The 20,021-nt window shown below is 20.6% G+C and overlaps 2 protein-coding genes across 2 annotated transcripts; both read right to left on the bottom strand.

Moving 5' to 3' along the window:
• On the bottom strand, positions 1-15,789 carry PRSY57_0804100 (putative membrane protein; the record flags this gene model as incomplete). The annotated part of the gene is made up of 1 exon (XM_020114704.1): positions 1-15,789. A coding segment is annotated over one exon (15,789 nt), but the record flags the coding sequence as incomplete, so codon positions are not given.
• Positions 15,790-17,711: 1,922 nt separating this feature from the next.
• PRSY57_0804000 (methionine aminopeptidase 1c, putative) lies at positions 17,712-19,868 on the bottom strand (the record flags this gene model as incomplete). The annotated part of the gene is made up of 1 exon (XM_012906981.2): positions 17,712-19,868. The coding sequence occupies one exon, from the start codon at positions 19,866-19,868 to the stop codon at positions 17,712-17,714; it is 2,157 nt and encodes a 718-aa protein (XP_012762435.2).
• Positions 19,869-20,021: the final 153 nt, after the last annotated feature.

Here is a 20,021-nt window from a genome sequence, read left to right as displayed (position 1 = left end):
CATAGCTTCTTTTATAATATATCCTTTTTTTTTATTTAATTTCTTTCTTCTTCTTTTTATTCTCATAATATGTAACTTTCTCATATTTTTCATATATATCATATCTTTCGTCTCTTTTTCCATCATATACTTTTTTTTCTTTTTTAATATATTCTCTTTAAAAAAATTTCGAAGTTTGTTATTCTTGTCCTTTCTTTGGTATCTCTTTTGTGTTTTGTTGTAAGGAAGTGATTTTTTATTCATTTTTTTTTTATCATCATAGGAATTGTCATCATAATAATCATCATCGTAATAATTATCATCATAATAATCATCATCGTAATAATCATCATCGTAATAATTATCATCATAATAATTATCATCATAATAATCATCATCATAATAATTATCATCATAATAATCATCATCATCATAATCATCATCATCATCATCATCATAATAATCATCCTCTTCACTCTCTTCATCATATTCCTCCTCATAAGTCTCTTCATTATCCTTCCTACCATTATAATGTTGTCCACGTTCTTTTTCTTCTTGACGATAATCACTTACATATTTAACACTACAACTATTATCATAGGTAACATTCGGTATATCCTTATTTTTTGTTTCTCTCGATACATTTTTTGATGAACTGGTCAGGTTCTTTTTGTATAAAGCTCGGTCTTTGGTTTTGGTCCATATAAAATTTCCTAAGAAAATATTATATATATATAAATACCCTTCGTCATCAGAAACCATTAATAAATTACCAGAATCATTCCATGTCATACTTGTAATACTTCCATATTTATAAGATATATCATCATAATTATCTATGAATCTACAAAATTTAATTTGAAATTTTTCTTTATCTATAACTTGTTCATTCATATTTTTTTCGCTATTATTTATATGTATTAATGCAAAGAAGGGTAAAAATGGATGAGATATTATTCCACCTGTTTTAAAAAAAGATATATTTCGTTGTTCATCTGATAACTGATTTATAAAATTATATTTTTTTCTTATACAACTATTTATATTTTTATCTATATATTCAAAAAAATATCTAAATTCATTCTTCTTCGTATTATTTGTATCATTTATTTTATCTTTATCATATAAACGCATGTTATTATATAATAATAATAATAACATTTCCATATATTTTTCAGCTGTCTTGGAGATAATCAAATTGTTTCTTATTTCATCGTATGGATTCATGTTATTATTATATTTATTATGTATTCCTACACTTTTTATACTTTTGCTTTTTTCTATCTCGTATTTTTCTTTATCAATATGGAAATTATTAAAATGTTCTTTTTTTTCATATCCACTTGACAAATCAAAATTATTATAAATATCGTCTCCATTATTGTAAATATTGTTTCCATTATTGTAAATATTGTTTCCATTATTGTAAATATTGTCTCCATTATTGTAAATATTGTTTCCATTATTGTAAATATTGTCTCCATTATTATAATTATCATCCATATGATTATTTATTTTATTTTTATTTCTTCCCTTAGACGACTTTTTTCTTAAATTTTCATCTGCTTCTGAGCTTTTGAACCCACCTCGCGCATAACTATTATTCTTATAAACATCGTGCTGGTTTCCATAATCCACATGGGATATATCATTATGATAATGTAACGAATTCATATTATTAGAATTCAATAATAATGTTAAACTATTATCATATGTGTAAAAAAAATTATGGAAAAATATATTATTCACAAAATAATTGTTATATGTATTATGAAAAAAATTGGTTATGCTATAATCATTAGGTACAAATGTATTTAGGAAGGAACATAAAGGAGTTAGGTTATGCATACATTGTATGTGCATGCATTTATATATATATAATAATTTGTTCATATTAATATCTAGAAAAACTTTTTGATTTTTTTTGTTATGATTATTTTTGTTATTATTATGTATCATTATTTTGTTCATATTTTTTTTATCCTCTTTTACTAAATCATTTTGTTCATTATTTAATCGACCATCATTATTATGATCATTCCTATTTTGATTATTTCCTTCTTCTTCTATCGTATTACTTACATCAAAATTTTGTTCATTTATATTTCCATTTTCATCATGTATACTATCCGAACCTATAGACCTTTTTTGTAATTGAAGAATGTGTGGTTTTCCATTTTGAATGTTTTCATTTTTGGGTTCTATATGTGCATCTGCCTGTGATTCTCTATTTTTGAATATAAATTGTGGTAAGATGTTAGATGTATTATGCATATCGCTACTTACAATTGTTTTATTACTTGTATTTATCATGGATGAATGGTTTTTGGATTTTTTATTTATTTCATTATTATATCCTTCATTTAATATAATTTTTTTTTTTTTCTTACTTATGTGGTGCTTATTATCATATTCTATATCATTGTAAGATATATAATTAATAAATTTACATTTTTTATTTAGCTTCTTCAAATGGTCCAGGATACATATTTTTTTTATTTTGTTTTTTTTATGTATATATAAAATAGTACTGTTCGATTGATCGACTTTATTTTTTTCAACAAAATATTTTTCATTAAAATTGTAGAAAAGTAGAGATAAGGGAATAACATGTGGTAACTTTTTATTATTTTGACGAAATATGGATGTGTATTTATTATTTTTTTTTTTTTTTTCATAGCAGTGAAAAATTTTATCATTATAATTATCATTATTATGATCATCATTATGATCATCATTATTATTATTATTATTATTATTTCCTTTATATATATTATTATAATAACCATCGTAATTATATATATCCGTTCGCTCAACCTTAACATTATGATCATGATAATGGTCATCATTCTCTATGTATTCATCATCCGGTTCAGGGTTCGATAAAACACTTGATGTATAAGTAGACATTTTAAATAAGTTATCGTAATCTATAGAATAATAGGAATTATAATTTTGTGTTTGATGATTCTTGTAATTATTCTGAGGAACATTTTTTTTTTTTTTTTTTTTCTCTTTACATTTGATAAAATTTGCCTTTACATAATTTTTTTTAAATTTTTTTAAAAAGTTAATTTTTGAAGTAAAGGAAGCAAATTTTTCATAACTTTTTGATTTCTTAAAAAGGAAGTTTGAATGATTACAAGCTATATTTGTTTTTTCTATACATACGTTAGGTATTAGTATATAATTTTTTTCCGTTAATTTAAATCCTCTGTTATATAAATCATAAAACTTTTTGTATTCATTTTTATAAGAATTAATATAAGCATCACTTGTATTATCACAACGATGAATATTATTATAATTATTGTTCACAAAATTATTGTTCACAAAATTATTGTTCACAAAATTATTGTTCATGACCGTGTTATTAAAAAGTGCAGATTCTTCTCTTACTATGTTTTTTTCTTTCTCTTCATTATGTTGTTCTTTTTCTTTTTTTTTTTTTGTTTTCTTTTTTTCTTTAACACGGTTTCTATCATCCTTGTTGTATTTTCTATTTTTGTTATCGTATGTATTTCCTGGATCTTTCATATTGTCTGATGTTTTATTAGATTGTAGTGAGTGATTTTCATTATTATTATTGTAATTATAACTAGGGTCAATAATATTTTTATTATCATTCTTATGATTATCATAATTATTATCATACTTCTTCTTATTATGATCATTATGATCATTATTATTATGATTACTATGATTATTTCCGTTTTTGTTTTTATCATGGATGTTATGCTCATGTTCATTACTATGTTTACAAAAATGATCGTTCCTTTGATTAATATTTATTTTGTTAATTAAATTTCTGTAGCTCAACAATTTATCATTTATATAATCATTGAAGTTATAAAACTCTTCATTAAAAAATAACAAGAATGAGCGATAGGTACAATTTTGTAATTTCCATATTAAATATAAATGTTTATGAAAGAATGAAGAAATGTGAGAATCTATAAAATGTTCGCATCTAATATAATTGGGTTTAACTTTTAATTTACTAAAAAAAAATGGGAAAGATAAAAATGTAAGTAACGTATTCTTAATATTATATGCTGAGTTATATAATAACATCTTCATCTTACAATAAATAAAATTATTCATATGTATAGATAAATTATCTATACAAAGTAATAACGTATATATATGATAGTAAAAAAAATGTGTATTCTGATTATTAATATGATTAATTTGTAATTTATCTTTTAATATATTTGTATGTATATCATCTATTAACATATTTGTAAGGATATCATCTCTTGACATATTTGTATGTACATTATCTATTACTATATTACTTTTATATTTATTATTATTTTGAACACTAGATTTATTGTGAACCTTTTCTTTTAGAAGGTCCCCTTTTATGTTCATGGTATTAGGAATAAATACATTAGATTTATAAGCAAATATATGAAAATTTCCTATAAGAAATTCAAACACCGATAAAAATATATTTATAATACAAAACTTTTCAAACATGTAATCTGAAGGACGTTTTTTTTTTTGAAGATATTCACAAGATTTTATACTTATCTGAGCATATATGTTATTTATGCTATTTTTAATGAGTTTTTTTTTTCTAGATGTGGACGTTTTATGTTTTAACTTAATTCGCTTTTTATCTTCATCAAAATTTATGTTTTTACCATCACACGGATTGTTACTCATATGAAAATGACTATCATTATTACATGTACTACTATTATTATTATTATTATTATCAGCATCACTATCATTATTAACATCACCATCATTATTAACATCACCATCATTATTAACATCACTATCATTATTAACATCACTATCATTATTATTATTATTTTTTTTTTTTTTTTTTTTTTTTTTTCTTTCCTTTTTTCCAACTTTTACAACATAATAACTTTCAATAAATTTCGAAAAAGCACTTGTTACACTTACATTTCTCTTATACACACTTTCAATATTCCAATTAATTTTTTTAATTTTTTTAAGAAATATATATAATACATAATACAGTTTTTTTAAGTTTTTTTTTTTTCTGTTCCCCTTGATTTTTTTTTTCATACTATTACTTTTGTTTATATATACCCCGTTATAATCAAAGAAATTATAATATTTTTTTAGTATGGTAAAGCATAAAATAAGTACACTTATATAGCATAAAAATAAATCTATGAGATGTATATAATATGTAAAATATTTTCTGTTTACAACTTCTTTTATGTTATTTATATTTGTATCTTTTTCTAAATAAATATAAGGTTTTACAAGGGATAGCTTACAATGTTCATCTTTATTATTTCCCACATTATAATTATCATTATTATTAATATTATTATTTTTGTATGTGTTAGAGTTATTTATTATTTTTTTTTTATCGAAATATTTTATATCATCCATCCAAGTTTCCTTTTTTCTTCTTTCATTATAATATACAAAAAAGTTGCTCATAGTTAAACGAAATAATATGATTTGTAAGAAAGCAATATGTAATGGAACTAATGATTTTTTTTTTTTTTTTTTTTGTTGAAAAAAATTTAATAATATATTTACTACATCTGTTATATATAAAAATTGTATAGAGATAATATAATTTATTAAAAGAAACATTATATATTCTTCATTATAATTTTTCATATATAAATTAAAGAAATAAAAAAATAAATGTGTTAATATTATTTTATATTTATTTAATGCTGTATAATAATAATATATCTTAATTTTTTTTTTTTTTTTTTTATTATTATCACATAATACTAGATCAAATAATGGTTGGAACCTAATCATAATAATATTATTATTATTATTATCTTCAATATCATTTTGATGATGAAATTTATTATTTATTTTATTTTTTCTTATACAAACATTATCTTTATTATTTACATTTCCTGTTACATTTATATCTTCTTCATGATGTATATTATTTTCGTTTATATTTCTTTTCTTTGTGTTCATGTTTTTATTTTTTCTACTAGCGAATATCTTTTTCTTATGTCTACTGATTCTCCATAGTTTGCTTAAAAGATTTATAAGGAAATAATTTAAATTAATTTTGTTTTCGGATATATCTCTTATTTTTAAATATGTTAATTTATTCAACAGATTAAAAATACAATTTATCTCGTTCTTCCAATTTATTATTGTCTCTTGGTTTTTATTATATTTATTAAATTCATGAGCATCTAATAAATCACTGTTATTTTTATATTCTTCATTTATGTAGTTTTTATAATTATCAGCATGTCCTTCATTCGGGTTGATAAACAGAATATCCATAAGATCATATACGCTATTATTATTATTATAATAATTATAATTATAATTATTATTATTATTGTAAGTTATGTTATTAATCATATTATTAGTATCATCATTATTTCTTATTAATATGAATAGTCCATTTATAATTCTTGAAAATACGTTTAAGGAATATACAAAATCAATATGTTCTCCTCTCTCTTCATTGTTGTTTATAATTATTATATTATCCTTATTTAATAAGTCGTAAGTCTTAAAAAAAGGATTATTGTATTTATAAGTATCATATTTATTTTTATCGGTCATCATCATATTATTATTATTATTATTACTATTATTTTTTATTTTATTTTTTTTTATTTGATTAATACCTTCCTTTACATCTACCCTCTTTGAGGATTTCAAAATGTGAGGAAAAGTAAATATAGAAGAAAATATGAACGGATTAGAAAATAAATATTTTTCCAAATACATCTCTGAATATAACATAAAGAAATATTTATATCTATCATATATTTTATTTAAATTATATATTTTTATATAATAGAAGAAAAGAAAATAAAAGACAAAAGACAAATTATATAATCCTGCATCAAATAAATTTATAGAATATAAATACAATTCACTTTTATATATTTTTACATTGTTCATATTAATATTATGAAAGTCTTTATAATTTTCGTTCCATTTTACAATATTTACGTCTTCGTCTATAAAATTTTCTCCTCCCCCCCCAACCAAATAACCAATATTATTATTATTATTATTATTATTATTATTATTACTATTATTATTATGATTATTTTCGCTTGGTATTTTTATTATATTGTTACTTATAAGGATCTCTTTTATTACATTCTTTAATAATAAATAAAAAAAATTGGGAACCTTTTTCTTCTCACATGTATAATATACCTTTTCCAAATCTCCTAACATAATATGTTTTAAAATATAAAAAGACATATTTTTATGAACATTTTGATTACTATCACCACACTTATATATGTAATTATATTTTTCCTTATTATTTAAAAGATTCGTATCATTCATATGGTTATTATCATTATCTATATCATCTTTTATTTTTTCATTTAAAATATAGTTCAAATATTTGTATATAAAATGTTCGCTTGTTTGTACCAACTCAGGTGCCTCCTCCCTTTCATCATACGTACCTTCTTTTTTATCCTTGACCATATCATCTCCAAGATGTGTATTAATTGTAGATAACATATTAGTTTCTTCTTTCTTCATATGAGCATTTAAAACATCAACACTATCCTTGTTTATGTAACTAACAGAGTGTGTAATTAATGATGAGGATAAACATTCCTTTTTGTTTTGAACATGTGTAGTATCATTTTGTTCGTCTTCATTTTTTTTTTCATTCACAGAATTACTATTAATAGCTGAATTTGAAAAGACAACTAAATTGGATGATATGGGGCTTACATTATTAGACATAAAACCTTGAGGTGTACTCGAGGTCTCCATAAAATTGTTACTACTTATATTGTTACTATTTATATTGTTACTATTTATATTGTTACTATTTATATTGTTACTATTTATATTGTTATTATTTATATTGTTAGCATATATATTATTACCATATATATTGTCATTTTTTTTATTTTCATGAGTAAAGACATTATACGAAATATTAATTAATCTTATAAGAAAAATACTTAATTGGGCATCTTCTAAATATTGATGTATAACATCTATTGCATCTTTTATATCTCCTGATAATATAAAAAAAGCTGTAGCTAGATAATATCTTTTTATTTGCATTAATTTATATGCATTGTTCATTAGTGCTTTCAACCATCTTTCTGTTTTAAAGTTATTAGATAAGAAATCATATATTTTATTTTGTTTTTTTATTTTATAAAATAACATCAATTTCGACTTTTCATTTTTTGCTATATATAATAACGCCAGAAAATCCATACATTCATTTAATTCATTTTGCTTTTCTTTATCTTCAATATTTATGGTATTAATTTTTTTTATTGTTCTATTTAATAATATGTCATAAATAAACAATATATCTTTTTTCGTATTCATAAAATAAAATAACTGTAATCTCTTAAAAAATATAAACAAATTGTACTTTAAAACATTTTGCAAAATTATATTTGATTTGTGTATTTTTTCTACAAATATATTATTTAATTCTATAAATTTATTATTTTTAATATATCCTTCAAAATCGTAATTATTACAATTGTTCTTATTATTCTCCTTGTTATTAGAAAGTTCATCAAGTGTGCCATATGTATTATCTTTTTTATTGTTTAAAGGGGATGTAGCACAGAAGGATTTAATAATATGTTTTTTTTTTTTAATCAATGGTATTATTTTTACTTTATTATCCCATTTTATGTTATCATATTTTATGTTATCCCTCTTTATGTTATCATTTTTTATGTTATCATTTTTTATGTTATCACAATAAGTTCTTTTATTAAACAAGTTGATACTAAACAAATCGTCTTCATTAATAGAAATATCAAAATAATGAGTATAGTGAGTGAATATATTTTCTGCATATTTATAAATTTCTTTTCCTACATCTTCTATACTTATAAAATGAAATAGATGCACATATTCATAATCTATATCTATATTAATATTTAATAACATTAAACAATTTATATAAAAACGGAAAAAAAATAATAAACAGCTAGATAAACTATTCTTATTCAAGTTGATACATAATAAGTTTTTGTCTTCATAATTAATATTATTCACAAGATTATTATTATTATTATTATTATTATTATTAATATTATTTATATATTGAAATATATGAATATTTTCATACGTTATTTTTTCCTTCTGTAAATTAAAATTGAAATGCTCACAATGACATATCTTATATCTTTTTTTTTCTTCATCACCATTTTGATTATCATCATTATCATGAGGATCATTATCACTATAGATTTCATTATTATAATTATCATCATCCGAGTTTTCCTTATTTTCTTTATTTAGGTACTTTTGGGCTTCTTCACATACATAATCCATATTATAATAAAACGCATTTAGCATGCAATATAATATTAGCTGGAAAAAATTATTTAAACGAGGTACATTTATATGTAACAATAAAATTTGTAATATTTTTATTTCTTCTATACTTAATTCATAATTTATTACATTGGAATATTTTAAATATTCTTTTAATTTTTTTTCTTCATTATCTACAAATTTGGTATTATTTTTTTTGTCATTATTATAATTATTATCAAGGTTTGATAACTCTGATAGTTTATCTTCATCATCACTTAATAGAGAATTATCATCATCATCATCATCATCATCATCATCATCATTGTTGTAATCTTTCTTTTTCTTTTTATTATTCATTTTATTATTTTTTTTTTCTTCCTCTTCCTTATTATTATTATTATTATTATCATTATCGTCATCCGAATCAGAATTTAAATTAAAATCATCTAACGAAATAGATTCATTTTCAAATAAATAAATCGACTTATCTTTATTTTCTTTCTCCTGTTCCTTTTGTTCTAATTTTTCTTTTGTTACATAATTTTTATCGTCCCTAGATAAACTGTTCGAACTATATAAACTTTCTTTCTTATTTTTATAAAGGTTATAAATCTCACCATGAATAAAATTGAGGTCGTATAAAAACTGACTTTTCTGTACACTACAACAAATGTCTTGGTAATTATAATGTGTCATCTCTAATTTTTTGTTTTCTATAACAAAACGTAATGCACAATTTTTTTTAATATTATAAGTTGTTTTTTCTTTATAAAATATATTTAATAATATATGCAAAAGTAACTTTAAGGATAAATGTACATGTGAAAATAGACCCATCTTAATATAATTTAGAAGTAATATTGGATGATAAAAAACTAATTTTTTATTTTTATAATGAAAGTTATTCACACTATATATTTTATTCATATTATTTACACTTTTTGTTACAGTTACTTTATTTTTTCCCTTTTCTCTTAATATACCTTCTTCCTTATAATCATCGCCTTTTAATACATCCAATTTATATACGTTTAATATATGCTTTTTAAACTTCTTCAATAAATTTATTTCATAAAATTTTATTTTGTTATTTAAAGAAATATTTTCTGTTTTTTTTAAATAATATTCTTCTATTCTTCTTTCTTTTGTTAATTCTAGATAATGTTTTGATTTATTATCTATTTCTGAACTTTTTTTTTCTCCCACATTGTCATCATTATAATTACCTACACACACACATTGATCTTCCTTCCCACTTACATCTTTTAATATCAACAATTTGTTACCATACAAAAAAAGGGAATGCTTCGAATATATAAAAATATTATTGTTCTCATATTTTAAAATATTCCACTCTTCATCATCACATGCATTGTTATATAATACAACTGATTTATAACAAAAATCATTTCTATAATTCTTATTATACTTTCTAACAATTTCTTCATTTCCATAAAATTCGTTTCTATTCATTTTATCAGACATATTATACACACCTTGATCCATTAGCATAAAACTAATCACTATAAAATGCACATTTTTTTTACCTGCACTGGTCATATAAATTTGTGTGGTTTTTCCCCTTAACAAGTCAGGAAAAGAAAACGTAACTAGCCAATTTGATTGTTTTGCCGATTTGGACAAAACATTTTCTTGATTAATTGTATGAGTTAATTCATTAACATTAGAATAACTTTTATTTAGTTTGAAATGATTTACTTTTTCTTGATATATTAAGTTATTATAAAGATTATTTAAATTTAAGATATGTATGTTTTTATTGGTAATAAATAGAATATAAGAATTATATAAAAGAATATTTACAAGTTTTAAAATATTTTGAATTTGCATGAAATGGACAACAGATCCTTTCTTAGTACACAAAAAGTATAAATTAACAACATTTTTGTTTTTACGAGTGGTACATCCACTGTTTGTTTGTTTGTTTTTATTTGATTCCTTCGAATTAGAATTATGTTTATCACTAAAGGTATGGGATGTATTAAAAGCTCTACTAATAAAATTGCCAAATTTATTACTATTACTATTAATACTATTATTATTATTATTATTGCTAGTAACATTTTTGCTGTTATTTGTCTTTATTTTGTTTACATTGTGCATATTATTAGTATCTTCATATTTTTCATCATCACTATTATTTATAAATACAACACACTCTTCATTTGACATACTGTCCTTCTTGGAGTATAATATTTTTTGTCTTTTAAAAAAAAAACTATGATCACTTTCTTCAAATACTTTTTCTCTTGAATAGTCTTTATTATCATTATAATTATTTGCAATGTTATATATGGACATATAATTTGATGTACAATTTTGAGTTTTATCATTCTTCTTTTCCCATACATGTCCATCTTTAAATTCACCAGGTCCATCTTTATATTCACCAGGTCCATCTTTATATTCATCATCTTCGTTAGTATCATCATAGCCACATTCCTCGTTAAAATTATAATTTCCTTTATCTTTCAATATTAAATTATGATTTGTTACAAAAAGTATAATGTTTTGAAAAGACAAAGTATAATATGAAAACAAGAATTTGTTATTTTTTATAGGATTAAAAAAGGTAAACATATTTTTTAATTTTAAATTAAGATAGATAAAGGAATCTTTACATATATCTATTGTTGATAAGGTTAATAAATATATTTCTTTTTTTTTTTTTTTATTATGAAGGTTATTATTTTTATGTACAGTATATACATATTTAATAATAAGTAATAAATTATGTTCTATATTTTTATTATATATATAAAAATCATCTATAACATAATCGATTATATTTATTTCCTTATGTCCTTCTATTAATAATAAATCAGATTTCACTTTATTAATATATATATTATTATCTAATTTTATTTTTGTATTTACATTTTTATTATATGATGTATCATTTTTTTTTTTATTTACATTAAATGATTGTATATATGAATAATCATCAAATATACATATCATTTTGATATTATTAACAATATTCATTTTTTCTGATTTTAAGGCAAAAATATGTTCTTTATTTTTATCGATACATAATAATAAAAAGAACGAATCAAATGATTCAATCATTTTACATTTATATACTAAAGGGATAAGATGCTTTTTTTCTAAAATTTCACTAGTGGACACATATAAATTTTTATTTTTCTTTACATTATCATAAAAGGTGGAAAATTTATAAACATAACTATAAATGAAATGTGTTTTATTATTTAATAAATCGTATCCTTTATATTTTAAAATATAATAATTATCAATATATATACTATTAAGACAACAGATAAGTGAGTAGAATTGTGTGCTCTTTTGTAATCTTTTATTATATTTTATGTTCTTTTTTGTACATGAAGAATTTATATTATTATGATAGGAGTTTTTTATAATGTTGTGTTTTCCACACGAATTTGTTTTATATAAACTAGTGTCACCACAAACATCACCACAACCATCACAATAACCATCACAATAACCATCATTATTATTATGTTCGTTTATATAATTCAACTGGTTAGAGGAAAGCACAAAATTATCATTTCCTTGTGTATTAGATATGATTTGATTATTAAAATTGTTTTGCTCATACATTTGTATATTATTGTTTCTATGAGGAAGATGATTAGTGTTGATATTATTCGAGAGGTGTGTTGATTGTATATTTTGAGTTACATTTTTATTTAATAGATGATTAGCATTAACATGATTAGAGTTGATGTCAGTATTCATATGATATTCATAGATGTTATTTTTATTGATATTATTTTGATGAGTATTTGAATTTTCAAAAGGTTGTGTATGTATATTTGTGTCTTGATTAAATGAATAATAATTTTTCTTTTTTTTCTTGTTTTTATTATTGTTGTTATTTATATTTTTTTTCTTTAAAGACGCTGCAACATCGTAGAGATACATTTTATTATTAATTTTGTTGAGTACAACTAAAATATTATGAAATATATTAAATTGTAAGTCATATTGCATATGTTTGTATTTGAGCATATTGTTTGTTTTTTTAATATTATTAAAATTACGATAATGATAATAATTGTTTTGTTTATGATATTTATAATTTTTTTTTTGAGAAGGTTGGAGTAGTAGATTTTTATAATCAACAAAATATCTAATACTTATACTTTTTTTTTTTTTAATCCATATATCACTAGGTTTAATAAATAATTTATAAAAATCTTTATTGTATGTTGAAATTTTTATTGAGAATGGTGGCATTAAATTATTGATGGTATTAAAAAGTTTTTCAAATAATATAAAATCATTTTGTTTATTGTTTAGATGTTTATTATTTTGTATGTAATAAGAAAGTGGAGAGACTGTTTTATCATAACATTGATGATTAATGATATTATTATTTTCTGTATTTATATAATTCAAATGTTGTGTACTTTTAGAATTATTTATTATTATTGAGTGATCTATTATTTTTTTAATTTTCCATTTACCATATTTAATATTATATTCATTCACAGGTACATATGTATCATCTGTATATACAGATATAAGAGATGTATTCATTAAATTGTATTCTAATTTTGCATCTAATATATGATTAAAATTAATATGTATAGGTATATTTTCATAGTTTAATATATTTTTTATATGTATATTATTATCATAAATGTTGAAAATACCATATATCGAAAAAACCATAAAATCTTTTATATCACTATAATATAAATTATTATTATTATGATCATTATTATGATCATCATTAAGACCATCATTATTATAATTACTCTTAAATTCATTATAATATATACAATTTTTCATCTTACTTTTTGGACTACATATAAAATTATTATAATAATTATCCTTATTATCCAATAAATCATTCTTTGATCCATATACTATCAAATATTCATTTTTTAATAAATTTAAATTTTTGTTATTAAAGAGGAAATTATAATTTTCTTCGTTTTCTTCATTTTTCTTAATCCAGTACCATTTAATATTTTGGATTAAATTCTCGAAATATAAAATATAAATTCTACATATAGATATAAATGTAAATTTATTATTACAATTCATATGCTCTTTCCATATATACATATAACCATCATAACATATCGAAACTAATATGGAAAATTCTTCATATGAACTCTCCTTCCACTTAACGGAATATACATTATTTTGATGATGTAAAATATTTAATAAAAAAATGTTATTCTTATCAGTATATACATTTTGTTTTTCGCTAGGACCATATGTCTCTTTTTTGTATACCTTATAAGGTTGACCATGTTGTTCTTCAAGGTATTCATAATAATCATCACAATTATCACAATTATCACCATAATTATCACCATAATCATCATAATACTCATCATAATACTCATCATAATACTCATATTCATTATAATAATTATCTTCATAATGATCTCTTTTTTTACCTCCCGATCCCTTATCACATGCCCTTTCTCTATCATTCGAACTTTCTTTGTTATATAACGAATCAAGGGTAGTCGATTTATTAACATATATCTCTTCATTAATAATATCATTAATTATGTTTGTATTATTTTCTTCTATATTTTTCCAATCGCTAAAAAATGAATTCATCGAGGTGTTTTTTTTATTTCTGTTTACATCGGTACATGTCCCTCCTTCTTTCGTTTTTATATCTTCATAAAAGAGGGACGATTTGGTTCTTATAAAGGTATGTTTATTGTTTGATTGTTCGTTTAAAATATTATCTATATCTTGTAATCTTTTAATATTGCTTCTTTTTTTTTTATATTCCTTAACATAATTATTAAATCTGTTCGATGATGATGATAATGATACGTTTTTTTTGTTTACTTCTTTTACGTTCTCTTCAACATTTCTAACAAAACATGATTCATTATTATTATTATTATTGTTATTATTATTATTACATTTATTGTTAATTGTGTTTTTTTTTTTTTCATTATTACCATCCTCTTCTTTTATATCACCTTGCCTTGATGGGCAATACATTTGGTTATTATTACTACAATTAATATTAATATTATTATTATTATTATTACTATTAATAATATTTATATTTTCATTTTGATCCCTTTTTTCTACTCTTCGAATCCTCCTCTTTCTTCTTAAATTATTTCTTCTTAACTTCTTTAACAAGATTTCATTAATAAAAAATATAAAAACCATTTTATTTTTTTCCTTATTCTTTTTATTTTGTTCTTCTCTCATAATCCCAGCACCCAAATAAACATAATTAGAATTCTCTCCCTCAGGTTGTAAAAAATAATTAGAATAACTATTTCTTTTGTCATTATTTTTATAAAAAAACTTTAATACATCCTTTATAATAATATCATGATAATAAATGCCTCCATATGGAAAAATATTATATGAGTTTATTACATTCTTATTTATGGTATGGTACTTTTTTTCGGATGTTTTTAAAAAAACGCTTTTATTAATCATGGGTTTTCTGTATATATGTACTAAATCTTTATTATCGTATTCATCATGGGCAGAATCTCGCGAGATTCGCACATTACACTCCTTAGAGGTACGATCCATTAAAATGGTTTCTATGTATAAATGAGTATATGTGCGTACATCAAATATACATACAAATATATATATATATATATATATATATATATATTTATATATATTTATATTATTATGTTTAATTTTATGTCTGTCCTTAAATACGTTTTGCATTCCATAATACCCTTGATAGGTATTTCCCTTTTATAAAAATAAAAAATAATCCTCTGTTATGTAATCTTTTGAATTTTACAAAACCCTAAAATATTACATATATATATATATATATATATATATATATATGTTTATATGTTTATATGTTTATATTTATATGTTTATATATTCATCCATCTATCCATTTCTGCAAGATGAATACTTGTTTAGAAAAGTGAAAGATAGAATAAACGTCTAACGCATTTAAGAGTATGTTCAAAAATGTAAACATAAAAAAAAGAAAAAGGAAAAATTTTACTTTACTTCTTTTCATTCACATTATATCTAGGATTAATTCGTTAGAAAGAACAAACGAAAAAAAACATAAAAAGGAATATATACACTACATATATATAAATATATAAATATATATATGTATGTATGTATAATTTTATAAAAGCACGCAATAAATGATAAATTCATACATATATATTATATATATATATATTTTTTTTTTTTTTATATAATATTTTTATTTCTTTATTCATTATATAATACACTAGTTATTATATCATAAATAGAATTAGTATATATATTTTTTATGAATGTACAAATTTCTATTTTTAACATAAAGATTTTTTTTTTTTTTTACTTTTTCTGTTTTTGTTAATATATCTTTTTTATGCTATAATATTTCTTTCAACACACAGAAAAAGGAACACATACATAACATAATATGATATAATATCATAAAACATAAAATTAAATTATTTTATGTTATAAAAATTTAAAGTATTCTCCTTGAGATACATTTATGAACACTAATAAACGTTCAAAATAACAAAAAATAAAATAAAATAAAATAATATATTTAAGATGTCATAATATTATAACTACAAAAAAAATGAAATCAAAAATATATAAATATATAAATATTATTATATATATATATGTATATTATTTATTATATTATAATTAGAAAAATATACGTAATAAAATAAAAATATATAGTAATTAAATTATAAAAAAGCAAAAAAAAAAAAATATATATATATATATATATATAATATATTTTTGCTCCTTCAATTTTCAAATTGTACATTTTTTAATTTTTTTCTTTTATCAAATATTAAAAAAATAAAATAATATATATATATATATATATATATATATATAATATATATATATTTATATTTATTTATTTATATTTATACTTTTTTTTTTTTTTTTTTATATACATATATATTTTTTTAAATAATTATAAATTATCATTTTATGTACTTATTTTTATTATTTTCTTTTTTCATATGAAATATTCATATTTTTTAAAAAAAGCAAACTTGGAATTATTCCCATTAAGATGAATATATAAAATGGTCATTTTGTTTAACACTTAAAAAAAATAAAATAAAATAATATATATATATATTATATCTTTACACATAAAAAATAAAATAAAATAAAATAAAATACATATATATAATATATAATATATATAATATGTAATATTTATAAGATTATACCATGTATATAATGTCACATAACACAAATACATATGTAAATATGATGAATAAAAAGAAAATATATAAATATATAAATATATATATATATATATATAGTTTTTTAATTCTTAATATTTATAATGAAAAAAGATATGTATTTAAAAAAAAAAAAAATTGTACAAAAAAAAATACAGATGTAGTACCATTTTAATGTATAAACTTTTTACATATTAAGGTATAAATTTTTAAAATTTTATAGTGTTGGTATATGTTCGTGTTAATTTTGTTCACGATTTAATGAATTTGCTGCCACAAATATTTTGGAGATATATCCCTTTTGTCTGTTAGAATTTGTGCTCCGTTTTTTTGTATTAAAATGGTATGTTCGAATTGAGCAGAAAAATGATATTTTGTATTGGAGATAGTCCAGTTATCTGGCCATAGAATAAAATTAGTAGAAGATTCGGATATTATTGGTTCTATTGTAAATACCATATTTGAACACATTTTTCTTTGATCGTTATTTAATGTATGTATAATATATGGTTCTTCATGAAAGTTTTTTCCTATATTATGACCACACAAATGTGGTACTATAGAATATGTTTTATTATTTTTTTTATTTACTTGTTTAATATAATTATCCATTGCTTCAGCTATTTTGTTAAAAGGTGTTCCATCTTTACATACACTAATTCCTGCCATAGTACATTCATATGCTGTTTTTATTAAATCCAAATTTTTTTCATACATGAAATTTTTAATATCATTTGTATTCATTTTTGTATTATCGAAAAAATCAAATCTTTTTTTTCCTATTGTTTTATTTAAACTTTTTTGGTATATAAATTTCTGGATGTCTTCATAAATTTCATTATTCTCTTTATTAAAAATGATTTTTTGGTCATAATATTTATGGAAATATTCAAGCTCATCTTCTTCTTGTTGCAAAGCATTGTTTAACATATTAAATGCATTTTTGTCATCATTATGAATTGGATTATTTGTATAATAAGAATTGTTCCTATTATGTGTATGTGTTTGCATATTTGTATGTGTGTGCATATTTGTATGTGTTTGCATTTGATCTTCATACATATCATTAAAATATTTACTTTGAGATATGTTCATTACATTTGTTGTGTTATCATCAAAGTCGTTATTAGATAGGTCATTATTTTGTTCTTTTGAGTTTGGGGCAGCATATTTAATTTTTTTTGTGACAAACGATTTTCCTCTTCTGACAATTTTATTTTTTGTTAAATCATAATGATATTTTAAAATATATTTGGTATATTTTGTTTTGAATGAATTATTTAAATAAATAAAATCATAAAATTTTTTTCTTTTTTTTTTTTCGCTTTTACTTAATTTGGGTACAATAAAACTCTCACACATATCTGCATGATATCCATTCCTAAATAAACTAATATCTATTTTAACAACATCGTTTAAATATAATAAATTATTATCTGGTATACCATGACATAAAATTTCATTAATAGAAATACAAGAACTTTTGGGGAAATTATGATAATTTAAAGGTGATGGATAAAAACCATTATTAATACATTTGTTTAAAATATATATATCTATATCATTTGTTGTTATCCCTTCACATATTATATAAGATACATCATCCATTAGTTCTCTCGCAAATTTACAATTTTCTTTTATAATTTCGATATCTTTATCACTCTTTATATTATCATAATAATTATAATTATCATATCTATTATTATGATCACTATTCGTGTTATTATTTTTTTTTCCCTTATCATATGGTACATATATTGGAGTTCCTGTTCTATGATAATTAGGTCTCTCAATATATTTAGGTAAACGATATGTAGGAGATAATATTCCTTTTTTTTGTCTACCAACATATGAAAAATTTTCAAACAAATCATTTTCTTTTAAATGGGAATATAATTTATTATAACTTTCTTTACATTTCATAAACTTCTTATCTAAATTTCTGATTCTTATACTTGGATGAATAATTTTACGAGTTTTTAAATTATCTATATATCTATGATATGATGCTAATCTTTCTTCACAATAATCTAATGTATTTTTTTTTACATCATTATGATATGTATTAGAAAAACCACATTCGTTATTTAAACTCTTCAATCTTTTCTTAGAATTATACTTCTCTTTCTTTTTTCTCCTCTTATAATTATTATCTATCTTCTTATTCCCAAAAAGGAAATAGTACTTATCATTATATATACAACAACAACAACTACTACTACTACTAATAATATTATTATTATTGTTATTTTTTTTATTTTTTTTTTTTATTAACTCTAACCATAACATATCATCATTATTCCTGCATTTCCCTCGACCTAACACATTCCGTCCTCTCCATTCCGAATGTTTCCATAAATGGATAGCACATATACTACCACTATACAAAAACAAAAAAAAAATATAGATATTCATAATTTTTTTCTCATGAAATCATTTCTTCAGGAGCAAAACAAAAGGAAAATAAATAAATAAATAAATAAATAAATATATACATATATATATATATATATATATATATATATATATATATATATATATATATATATATTTATTTTATTTATCGAA

This window comes from Plasmodium reichenowi, chromosome 8, assembly GCF_001601855.1.
Source record: "Plasmodium reichenowi strain SY57 chromosome 8, whole genome shotgun sequence".
Classification (NCBI taxonomy): Eukaryota; Apicomplexa; class Aconoidasida; order Haemosporida; family Plasmodiidae; genus Plasmodium; species Plasmodium reichenowi.
This window is presented reverse-complemented; position numbering and strand designations above follow the sequence as displayed.